The sequence below is a fragment of the Peromyscus eremicus genome, chromosome 2 (genome assembly GCF_949786415.1).
Source record: "Peromyscus eremicus chromosome 2, PerEre_H2_v1, whole genome shotgun sequence".
Classification (NCBI taxonomy): domain Eukaryota; kingdom Metazoa; phylum Chordata; class Mammalia; order Rodentia; family Cricetidae; genus Peromyscus; species Peromyscus eremicus.
The window spans coordinates 64,332,742-64,344,958 of record NC_081417.1 but is presented as its reverse complement, the minus strand read 5'-3'; the positions used below and the strand labels follow the sequence as shown (position 1 = coordinate 64,344,958).

The 12,217-nt window shown below is 44.1% G+C and overlaps 1 protein-coding gene across 3 annotated transcripts in view; it reads right to left on the bottom strand.

Moving 5' to 3' along the window:
* Nucleotides 1–11,830, bottom strand: part of Melk (maternal embryonic leucine zipper kinase) — a 73,755-nt gene extending 61,925 nt beyond the window's left edge. For all 3 annotated transcript variants that reach the window (XM_059254255.1, XM_059254256.1, XM_059254257.1), the window contains exons 1-5: nt 11,693–11,830; nt 7,739–7,834; nt 5,670–5,755; nt 3,122–3,238; nt 649–792 (exon numbers count right to left, since the gene is read on the bottom strand). In XM_059254255.1, coding sequence (XP_059110238.1) covers nt 649–792; nt 3,122–3,238; nt 5,670–5,755; nt 7,739–7,796 — 405 coding nt within the window. In that variant the 5' untranslated portion in view covers nt 7,797–7,834; nt 11,693–11,830. The remainder of the gene's footprint in view (nt 1–648; nt 793–3,121; nt 3,239–5,669; nt 5,756–7,738; nt 7,835–11,692) is intronic.
* Nucleotides 11,831–12,217: the final 387 nt, after the last annotated feature.

The window sequence follows — 12,217 nt, the reverse complement described above, 5'->3', positions numbered from 1 at the left end:
GGAGGAAAAACCATCCCTCCTTAGCACTGAGGCCCAACTACAGTGAAGACAACTTCTGCCAAAGGCAGAGCTGACACCAAAGAGTGAGGTATTAAAACATGAAACAGTGATAACACTGCCACAGACCCTCTCTATGTCCCCGACCCCGTTTTACAAAGTTACATTTAAATGTATCACCCACCTTAGAGCCTAAAGACAGAAAGAGGCTCACATTTTTCATCAGTCCTTTAAAAATAGTCAGTCAACTCTACTGAACTGCTCCCTTCTGGGGAGTATTGGTTTGAAATTAAAGGAATATAATCTCAGCGTTCTGGGTGGCTAAGTCAGGAGTGACAGGAGTATCTAAAGCTGGGGCCAGCCTGGGCTACATAGGCAGACATTGTCCCAAATAAAAACAGAACACTGAATGGAAAAGACTTGAAGGCACATCTTTCCCAAGGATAAAACCTTCATTCCAAGGGCATCCAATGTCACAACTGACAGGTGATGGAAATGTTAAGAAAGAAAAATGGATGTGACAGATTCTAACTAAAACAGAAAAACTAAGGAACAAAACTGGTGGTTTTTAAACAGAACACATGGACACCCGAAAATAAGAAGCAGACGACACTCAACTCTCAGGCGAGCACCTGTGACAGGGTCACTTACTGGCTTGAGGTCCCTGTGGGCATAGCCCTGGCTGTGCACATAAGCAACGGCAGACAGTATCTGACGGAAGACGACTCGGGTCTCCTCTTCCGACAGGCGATCCTGGGAGATTATGTAGTCAAACAGCTCTCCTCCCGGACAGTGCTTCAACAGCAAGAGTCACACAGTTAGAGCTGACAGAAATCACTTCCCAGGAATGGAAAGTAAAAACCACACTGAATTCAGGATTAGTTTGACTTTAAAGGCAAGGGAACTGAGTGAGCATATCTAAAACTACACTCTCAGGATCCAACAAGTCCGTAATTATTCCAGGAAGGAGAACAATAATTCTTCCCTTGAGCAGTTTTACTACCAATAAACAGAAGCCAAACCAACTACCACTGTGATTTTAAAAAGCTCACTCAGGGCTTTATATTTTTATAACAAAGTACTAAAACTCATTCTCAAGTTAACATACCCACATTTAGTACAGTCATCAAAAATGAAAAGCAGCAGTAATTACTGTTTCTTAAGCAATTATTGCTGGTCATTGTCCAAAGGCAAGTGATTTTTCCATCTCCCTACAAAGAGCCCATTAGGGGCCAAGGAGATGGCTCTGTGGGTAATGCATGCTGAACAAGCATAAGGACCTGAGTTCAGATCCCCAAGCACCCACATAAAAGCCTACGTTAGCAACACACATCTGTAACCCCAGCACCAAGGAGGTAAAGACAAACAGATCCTGGGGCTCCCTGGCCAGCCAGCCTAACCTAAGCAGTGAGCTCCGGGTTCAGTAAGAGGCCCTGTCTTAACAAGTAAGGGAGAGAACAATACAGAAAGACACTCTGAATTTCTATATGCACGTATGCAAGCACACATACCCACAAACACACATGTCTGACACACAGGCATACACACCACATCACAAAACACACACACACAAATATAGGAGACACACAACAAGGGGAAGGGCTTACAAAGCCCCCTCTCTGAGATTTATATAGTTAATGGTTGATAAGGGAGGAGAAACATTTTCTTCAATGATGTAGTCATTGGTAAGGTACCCATGTTCTGTAGCTTGAGTTTTCCTGCCTGGCCCACAGTCAGGGCAAATCTCTTTCACCTGCCAGTCCCACAGCCTCTCAGACCCGACCAAGTAAACACAGAGACTTATGTTGCTTTCAAACTGTATGGCTGTGGCAGGCTTCTTGCTAACTGTTCTTACAGCTCAAATTAATCCATTTCCATTAATCTATACCTTGCCACATGGCTGTTGGCTTACCGGTATCTTCCCATGCTGTTTGTCATCGTGGCGGCTGGCAGTGTCTCTCTGACTCAGCCTTCCACTTCCCAGCTTTATTCTCCTCCTTGCCCCGCCTATACTTCCTACCTAGCCAACGGCCAATCAGTGTTTTATTTATCGACTAATTAGCAACACATTTGCCATACAGAACTTCCCACAGCAATGTTCTTCTAAGCAACCCTCAAAAAACTCACTGAGTTATCCAAAATTACGTGGAAGTAGAAGTGGGGTTAGTTGAGAAGAAGGAGGGGACCAGTGGTAATAGAGAGAAGGTAGCAGAGGATTAATATGGTCAAAAAGACATTATATAGGGTGCTGAAGAGATGGCTGAGAGGTTAAGAGCACTGGCTGCTCTTGTAGAGGACCTGAGTTCATTTCTCAGCAACCACATGGCAATGCACAGTCATCTATTACTCTAGCCCCAGAAGATCCAACACCCTCTTGTAGCCTCCACAGGCACCACAGACACAAACACACACACACACACACACACAGAGAGAGAGAGAGAGAGAGAGAGAGAGAGAGAGAGAGAGAGAGAACACAGACAGACATGCAGATAAAATAATCAAACTTAAAAATAAATTGTATATACATAAATATATATATATGTATTAAATGTCACAGTGAAACACATTATGTATAATTAATATATACTAATAAAAGGCACAAAAAGGGCCAGCAATATGGCTTTGATCCCAGGAACCAACAAAAAGGTGGAAGAAAAGAACCAGTAAGTTATTTAAGGGTTGGCTTTACTAACCTAATGAAACCTAGAATCACCTGGGAGGAGTCCCAGTGAGGGACTGTCTATACTGGGTTGGCCTGTGGGCATATCTGTGGCTGACTATCTTTTCTAAGTTCATTGATGTGGAAAGCCCACTCTGGGTGGCACTATTCCCTATTCAGGGGTCTTAAGCTGTGTAAGACTGGGGAAGTCAAGCTCAGCACAAACAGACAAGCAAGCATTTCCTTATTTCTCTCTGCTCTGCTAAATCTGTGCTGCCTTAACTTCCTGGGACCCTGGACTGTGGCTAACCCATCTCCTCTAAGTTACTTCTTATAAGGATTACTTTATCATGGCGATAGAAATGAACAAATTGATTCTAATTTTTCAGGTAAGAAGATAGAATTATCTCTCAACTACTGAAAAAGCTAACAAGCACTTTTAGCTGTCTGGGAACCACCACTAACCTCAAGAACCATGAATATTTTGTTTTTTGTCTCTAGCACATGGTAGAGCTGACATATATGCTGATGTCTCAGATTCTTCAGGGCATCAATCTCAGTTTTGACTCGGGGTAAATCACTCTGTTTGATAAAACATCAGTTCAGATAAGCAACAAATTTCCTGGTAAGTGTTCCAAGCATCAATATCAATAGTTTTAATACTAGGTAGGAAAACCTATCAATAGTTCTAAAACAAGCTGCTCAAAAATACAGAAAAACATTTCAAAATTAGTGTTCTGAGGATTTTATGAAGGCAAGCTCAATGTAAGTGTGACAGTTAATCTGCCCGTTTGAGTGAGTGGAGATCAGCAAAGCCCATACTACAAGTGTCTGAGGACCCAGAGAGGACCCACACCGAACACGGTGGCACCACTCAATAAACTGGGGCATGGGTGGGATAGAGGAGGTTGCCCACTAGCAGAGGCATGCTCTCTGTTTCCTAGCTGCTACAGAGGCACATGCTCAAACCACTGTGATATTCAACCTCACCTCAGGCCCAAAGCAGTGGATCCTGGACCCAAACAGGAAACAAAACTCAATCTTTCCCCTTTTAAATTGTTTCCCTTAAGTATCTGTCACAATGGCAAGAAGCTAGCTGACAGAGGAGGTCAAGAGTAGTACAATGCCCACAATCCTGAAAGAATCTCGGACTACTGCAGAAGGTGGCCGTTTCACACAAAGTACAGAGACACCCATTAGCAGGCCTGGATAGAATCTAGCAGCCAGAAGGCTTGGAGAGGACTGAAAATCTGAGGCCAACCTGGGTTACAAAGCGAGTTATATATCAGTCTGGATTAAAGAACAAGGAGTCTCAAAAAAAGAAAAGAATTAATTCATTGTAAAAAACTTTTTGTTATGTCTGTTATTGAGGTACTCACTAGCCTTGAACTTGCTATGTGGACCAAGCTGACCTTGTACTTGGAGCAATCCTCCTGCTTCTGCCTCATGAGTGCTGGGATTATAAGTATGTGCCTCCATGCCTGGATCCAGATTACTTTAAAAATACAGGTCTTTACTTTGTGAATGTGGTATATATGTGTGTGGCATATGTATAAGTCCATGTGTGTGCACATGTGTGCAGATACATGTAGAGACCAGAGGTCAACATTAAATGTCTTCTTTAATCGTTACCCATCTATTTTTTGTGACAGGGTCTTTCTTTGAACCTGGTGCCTACCAATTAGGCTAAATGGTGTACACCTTGCCAGCACTGGATTATAGGTGTATAAAGCCACCACGCTCACATTCAGCTTTTTATGTGGGTGCTTTGGATCCAGACTCATGTTCTCATTAGTTTTTGTTTTTTCAAAAAAGGGTTTCTCTGTGTAGCCCTGGCCATCCTGGAACTTGCTCTGTAGACCAGGCTGGCCTCAAACTCTCAGAGATCTGCCTGGCTCTGCCTCCCGAGTACTGGGATTAAAGGTGTGAGCCATCACCACCAGGCAACGTTCTCATTCTTACACAGTAAATATTTTACCAACAGAACCATCTCTTGCTTTTTTAAAGTTTTTTTTATTACTATTTTTTTTTTTTTTTTTTTGGTTTTTCGAGACAGGGTTTCTCTGTGTAGCTTTGCGCCTTTCCTGGGACTCGCTTGGTAGCCCAGGCTGGCCTCGAACTCACAGAGATCCGCCTGGCTCTGCCTCCCGAGTGCTGGGATTAAAGGCGTGCGCCACCACCGCCCGGCTTATTACTATTTTTAATTATGTGTGTGTGCACGCGCGCATGCGCGCGCGGGTATGTGCACATAATTACAGGTGTTCCAGGAAGTCAGAGGAGTTGGATCCCCTGAAACTGGAGTTACAGATGGTTGTGAGTGCTGGACACGGGTGATGGGAACTGAATTTGCGTCCTCTGAAAGTGAACAAGCGCTTTTAACTTCTGAGTCATCTCTTGAGTCTCCAGATCTTTACATTTTGCTATGCAAGCAAGGGGACTAGAATTTGGGTCCCCAGAAACCACATAAATGTCAGATACATAAGGCAACTTGTTTAGAATTTCACCTTCAGAAGACAAAGACAGGATCCCCAAAGCAAGCAAGCTGTCTAGCAAGACTAGCCATATCAGCAAGCTCGGGGTTTGACTGAGAGACCTTGCCTCAAAAAAGAATCAAGTGGAAAGCAATCAAGGAAGATTTCCAGTATCAACCTCAGGTCTCTGTACATGCATGGGCATACACATGCACGCATACCTACACGTGTGCCCACACATATGCCATGCATACATACATATGAAAAGCTATATATATTCCTTAGTAGGGCATGATGACACACACTGGCAATCCTAACACTCATGAGGTTGAAGCAGAAAAATCACAAGTTAAAGGCCAATCTTGACACAAAGTAAGTTCAAGACCAGTGCTATATAATAGTGAAATCTTGACTCAAAATAACCTTTTTTTTTAAGGTCATGAAGGATAAATGGTCAATGTTCTATAACTCCATATATATAAGTATCACAATGGAACCCATTATTTTGTACAATTAAGGGGAAAAAAATAATTTCAACTTACCCCTAGAGCATTTTTATCCATGATTTTTATAGCTACCATTTCTCCAGTGAGGATATGACAGGCAAGTTTGACCTTTGCAAAGCCACCTAAGTATAAAAAAATGAATAAGAGATAAACAAGGGCCCAAGCACAGATTTTTAAAAAGGCTCTTTCAAGCCACATTTTCCTAGAAGTTTGTCCTTCCTCTGTCACTTCCAACAGGTTAGCCATGACTCCAGGTTCTTTTCAGCCTTTCTAGGTCAGCAGTTCTCAACCTGTGGGTTACAACTCCTTTGTGGGTCAAGACCCTTTCACAGGGGTTGCCTGAGAACCATCTGAAAACACAGATATTTACATTACAATATATTACAGTAGCAACATTACAGTTATGAAGTAGCAACGAAATGATTTTATAGTTGGCAGTCACCACAACATGAGGAACTGTATTAAAGGGTCACAGCATTAGGAAGGTTGCTAGATGGAGTTTTTTTCTTTCCTACCATGAACAGTAAATAAAGAATAAATAATAAAGAAGCAGGAAAAAAAAACCCTCACTCTTTAGAAATATGTTTTATGGGAGTTGGAGAGAAGGCTAACAAGTCACAGCATGCTTGGCACTCTTACAGATGACCAGAGTTTAGTTACCAGCACTTATGTTAGACAGCTCAAAACTGTCTGTTACTCCAGCTCCAGAGCATCCAACACCCTCTTCTAGGCTCCTCAGCCACAGCCACAGCCACAGCCACAGCCACAGCCACAGCCACAGCCACACACACACACACACACACACACACACACACGTTACTCACACACAGACCACACACATAAACATAAATAAAAATAATAAATCTTTTTTAAAAAGAATATACTCTATGGTTAACATTGCAATTAAATTTTCTTTACTAACATGCTAGAACACAACATAAAGTTACTGAGACTGACGACAAATTATATAAAACTTCACTGAGCTTAAAAACTATGAAGGTGGGCCTGGAGAGATGGCAGATTAAGAGCACTGGCTGCTCTTCGAGAGGACCCTGGTTCAATTCCCAGCACCCACATGACAGCTCACAACTGTCTGTAACGCCAGTTCCAAGAGACCCAACACCATCACACAGACATACATGCAGGCAAGACATCAATGCACATAAAATAAAAATAATTAAAAAAAAAACTATGAAGGTAAGCAATTATGTTTTAAAACTGAGTCAAGGCTAACTAAATATCTCTATTTGTCTGAAAGATGTTAATACACCCAAAAAGAAGTTTCTGATAGCCTCTTCCAAGGTCTTCCCCACTGTTTTCCCTGGAGGCTGGCTGGGCACAAAATCCTGGAACTTCATTTCTCTAGCACTCCAAGTATTCCATCAGCAAATCCCACCTCCTTACCTTGGGGAAAACAAACAGGTACTGACTAGAAATGGCCCACGTCTCTCTGAGCAGGTAATGCATGACTGTGCATTCATGTACTCATTAACATCTGCGCACTTTGCATATTTTATGTTATAACTCAATCTCACGAGCTTCCCCTGTCATTCTAACCACGCTGCCACCATCTCCAGTGTCCCTGTCCTGACTGCAATTGCTTCCCAACAGCTTTCCACCTCCGCCCGTGCCCTCTCCCACCCCATGTCTTCACCTGAGCTCAAGCAGCCAGGATGACACCCCTTAGCTCAAAGCTCCCCCGGGGCTTTCGTTTACGCTAAAAGTCAAAGTTCTTTCCCTAACATTCTACCCTTGTTCTGCTCTGCTTAGTAAAGTAGGTAAAGGACCAGGTGAGATGGCTCAGCAGGTAAAGGCACTTGGCACACAGGCCTGAGTTCCAGCCCCAGAACCCACATAAAGGTGGAAGAGAACCTACTCCACAAAGCTGTCCTCTCACCTCCATATGCATGCTGTGGCATGTGTGTCCCACATACATCATACACACAGACACACACACAATAAAATAAATTTAAATTTTTTAATTGTAGGTAGAAAAAATTTAAGCTATTTCAATTATACTAAAAAGCTCATAACTACCCAAAAAGACCATACCTCCGATTATTTTATCTGTACTCTGCCTCCAAAAAAAAAATAGTAATAATTACCTGTCCCAATAGTTTCATATAATTCATAGTATTTGAGAAGTTCATCATAATCTTTCATAGTCCACCTGGAAGTTTATTCGAAATGACAAAAATAATCTGTAAAACAGAAAAAAAATGTACATGACCAATAAAAGAAATATCACTCCATTTTTTTTTTTTTTTTTTTTAAGTTTTTTGAGACAGGGTTTCTGTGTAGCCTGGCTGTCCTGGAACTCACTCTGTGGACCAGGGCTAGGCCATAGGCCAGGCAGAGATCCGCCTGCCTCTGCCTCCAGAGCACTGAGATTAAAATTGTGCTCCACCACCACCCAGCTTCACCTCCTCCATTTGTAAATAGAGATAAAAATAAATCTTAGGCATATAAGCAACAGTGAAGCAGTAATTAGTCATATTAAAAAACAAAAACCCCTGGATTCCTGCTTCACACCATCCATACAAATCAAGTTCAGATAAAGACTTGAACATATCCAGGTGATAGTACTTCCCTGCAATCCCAGTAATTGAAAGGTAGAGGCAGGAGCTCAAAGTCATCCTAGACATAGCAAGTTCAAGACTACCTGGGCTACAGGAGATTATGCCTCAAACAACAACAAACCCACTTAAAATCAAAGACAAACTAGCTCAGTGGGTAAAGTCTCTTGCCTGACAACCTGAGTTTGATCCCTGGGACCTCCACGACAGAGACCAACTCCCATAGTTGTCCTCTGACCTCCACACATCTGCACACACACCGAGTAAGTAAATAAATAAAGCTTTAAAAAAAAAACTACCTTTCAAAAAAAAAACAAAAAACAGAAAACACAAGACTGAGCTCAGTGGCACACACCTGTAATCCCAGCACTTGGGAGGCAGAGTCTTGAGGATTATTACTCCAAGTTTGAGACCAGCCTGGTCTACACAGAGAGTTCCAGATCAACTGGGGAAAAAAAACTAAAGAGTGTATGTGTGTTCGTTCAGAATCCCTGTACAATCAAAGACAGAATCAAAAAGAAAACAGAACCAGGTATGCTGATACCTGCCCACAATCACAGCACTGCGGATACCAGAAAAGAGGATTTGAAGTTCCAGATTAGCCTAGGTCACACATAATGTACTATATTAAAATGGAGGGTTGGCAGGAAGGACTGAAGAGAGGCTTGGCAGTTAAGAGTGCTTGCTGCTCTCCCAAGTTAAGTTCCTAGCACCCATGTTAGACTGCTTACAACCACTTGTAACTCCAAGTTCAGAGGATCCAACACTCTCTTCTGGCCTCTGCAGGTACCAGCATGCTACACAGTCACGCAGACACATACATGTAAATCTGATTTTTTTTTTTTTTTGGTTTTTCAAGACAGGGTTTCTCTGTGTAGCTTTGTGCCTTTCCTGGGACTCACTTGGTAGCCCAGGCTGGCCTCGAACTCACAGAGACCCGCCTGCCTCTGCCTCCCAAGTGCTGGGATTAAAGGCGTGCGCCACCACCGCCCGGCGTAAATCTGATTTTTTAAATTCGTAATTATTGTGTGTGTATGATAAATGTGTATATGGGTGTGCACATGCCATAGCATGCATGTGGAGGTGAGAGGACAGAGAACAGCTTTGTTCTCTCCAATCCACCACAACATCTCACCCGGCCAGATAGATTTTAAGGGAATATGCTTGCCTCACTAACTCAGAAATCTCTTAATGGTCATTTGCCAGTAAGACAAATATGGGAATCAGGTAGAACCCCATCCCCAAAAAACTGGAAACATAGAACTAAGAAATTCCAGGACAAGAAATAATAGCAGATTAGAGGTCAAGACACAGCTCAGAAACTCCTGGGATCCCTGTTCAAAGAGAAGGGGGGGGGGGGGCAAGAGAAGGAAATGGGGGAGTTGGGGGATATAAATTTGGTTGGAGAGCTGTCTGCTATAAAGTAGGCTAGCAAACCCAGCATGGAGACTCGAGTCTGCAATCCCAACAGTCATAAATTTTCTCCACAGCCTAGGCAGCTTCGACTTTCCACACTTCCTGCCTAATCCCACCACACACACACAAAATTACACAGTGTACCACCAGGCTTGGCTCATAATTAACTTCTTCACAGATTTCTCCCAAAGGACTCTTAAACTTCCAGTTCCTAGGAAGAGACTGGCTTGCACAAATACTAAAACTTTTTTCTGTCTACTCTTCCCTCAAATCACCATGGCTTTAAGTAACACCATTGTGGGGCTGGATTATATCTATTAAACCCAGGGAACATCATTTTTGCTACTATTAAGAAAACTAGTAATCCTGGGCAGTGGTGGCACATACCTTTAATCCCAGCACTCGAGAGGCAGGAGGATCTCTGTGAGTTTGAGGCCAGCATGATCTACAAAGGGAGTTCCAGGACAGCCTGAGCTGTTTGAGAAACCCTGTCTCAAAAAAAAAAAAAAAAAAAAAGGAAGGAAGGAAGGAAGAAAACTAGCGATTATATCTACTATATTTGACCTCTACATGTCTAATATTAGACATTCTATTTATCTTCTAGAAACTGGAATACGAAACAAGAAATACCTGTGATTGGAGATGCCTGACTATCTGTCCATTAGTGTACAAGTAAACCAGACCCTAAGTCCGATATCTGAGTGCTCCTCCGGTTGTGGTGAAATAGAAGAAATGGGGCATATGTTATAAACTTCTGAGGAAACAAGGCATCAGCTAGATACTGGGAGATTTGGGATGAAACTCTAAGATGCTGTGGCTCCTGCCTTTATCCCAGCCCTTGGGAGGCAGAGGCATGTGTATCTCTGTGAGTTCCAAGTCAGGCATGGACTGCACAAACTGAGTTTGTTTTGCTACTAGTATTATGTTATTTGGGCCATGCTATCACTTGCTACAAAATACATTAACTTCCTCCCATGAGACACTGATCTGGTCATTTCAAAGGAGAGTGCAGAATGCCTTATAATTTGGCCTTAGAATAGTTGAGTAGCATCCTTCCTGCTCCCTTACAGGTTTCTGAGAACAGCCACAGAGGCATTCACTCCAAAAGGCATTTGGGGACTAATCTGCCCATTTAGTTGGTTCACAGTAGATAGGCAGGAAAGATCCACTGTTTCCACGAAGGTGCAATAAGCTGTTTTGATTTCTCTCACACCTCATAAAAAACAGAAACCAAAACATGAACTAAAATTGGGAATCTAAGCCTCTAAGCAACATTTCAGGCCACGCTGAAACCCCTCCCTCCTCCTCCTCCACCAACTACAGAAATCTACCCACGGTGAGACTGGAACACTCACTCACCTCACCGTGGTGCGAGTCAGCTGCCCTGGAACGCCTGCTCTGAGAGGTTCCCCTGTGTCTCTCCACAGCCTCCTTGGCAGGAGCCCCCTTGCTGCTCCGTTTACTGCTACAGCCTCGGAGCACCCTTACAATACGCGCGCCTCAGGCCACTTGCTTTGAGGAGATGTAAGGTGAGCAAGGATTAGGACTCTGAAAACGGGGATCACACATTTCCCTTTTAAGTGGAGCACCCCCAGGAAACTGAGTTGGTAAAGTATCCCCAAACCCTTCTCTGACCCGCTTCTGCGGACCGTCGGGAGCACTGAAACGGAACTTTAATTTCCCATCTACGGCAGCCTCCTGGGCGTCCACCGCTGCGCCAAACTCCATCACTAACTCCCGGAGCGGGTAATGGGGGTGGGGAGCGCTCATGCCCTTACTCCCCAGCCCTTGGGAAGCTGAGACAGGATGCAGAATTCAGGGACCGCTTTAGCTACAGTGAGTTCAAGACCAGCCTGGACCACACAAGACTACGTCTCAGAACGGCAGGAAGAAAGAGAAAAAAAAAAAAAAAAAGAAGCAACCACCACCACCACCTGTGAAAATCCTGGATCAAGAAGTCTAGAAGTTCTCACGGAGAACCGCACGGGTGGGCGGAACCCCGGGGCAGCTCCGTCTCCCGGCCGCGCCCCACAGCTCACAGCCCGGTCTGCGGGTGGGAGAACTGACCTGAGGGGCGGCAGGCCCGGCGGGACCGAACCGGACAGAAGGTCGAAGCAGCCGCCGCAGAACCCAGCAGAGCTGGGACAGAGAGAAGTCGGTGGGAATCTTCACGGGATTCAAGCTCCAGCAGCTTCCGCCCGCCAAAGGAATCAAACCTCGCGGGCCGGAAGAGGCGGGGCCCACAGGAGCCCAAAGCCCAGTCCCAGGGAGGTGGGGCGGGGCCGGGAGAGGACTGGGCGGGGCTATAATGGGGCGGGGCGAGATAGGCGCCAACTTCTAAGGGACACTAGGCTCGTAGGGAGGGTGTTCAATGCTCAGGATCAGAGGTGGCTGGGTGCTCCCTTGAGAGGCTGGCTGAAGACTTAAGGCCTTGCCTCTTGGTTTTGTTTTTTTTTTTTTTTTTTTAATAATTTACTTACTTTTATTTTATTTGCATTGGTGTTTTGCCTGCATGTATGTCTGTGTGAGAGTGTCAGATCTTGGGATTTAGAGACAGTTGTGAGCTGCTATGTGGGTGCTGGGAATTGAACC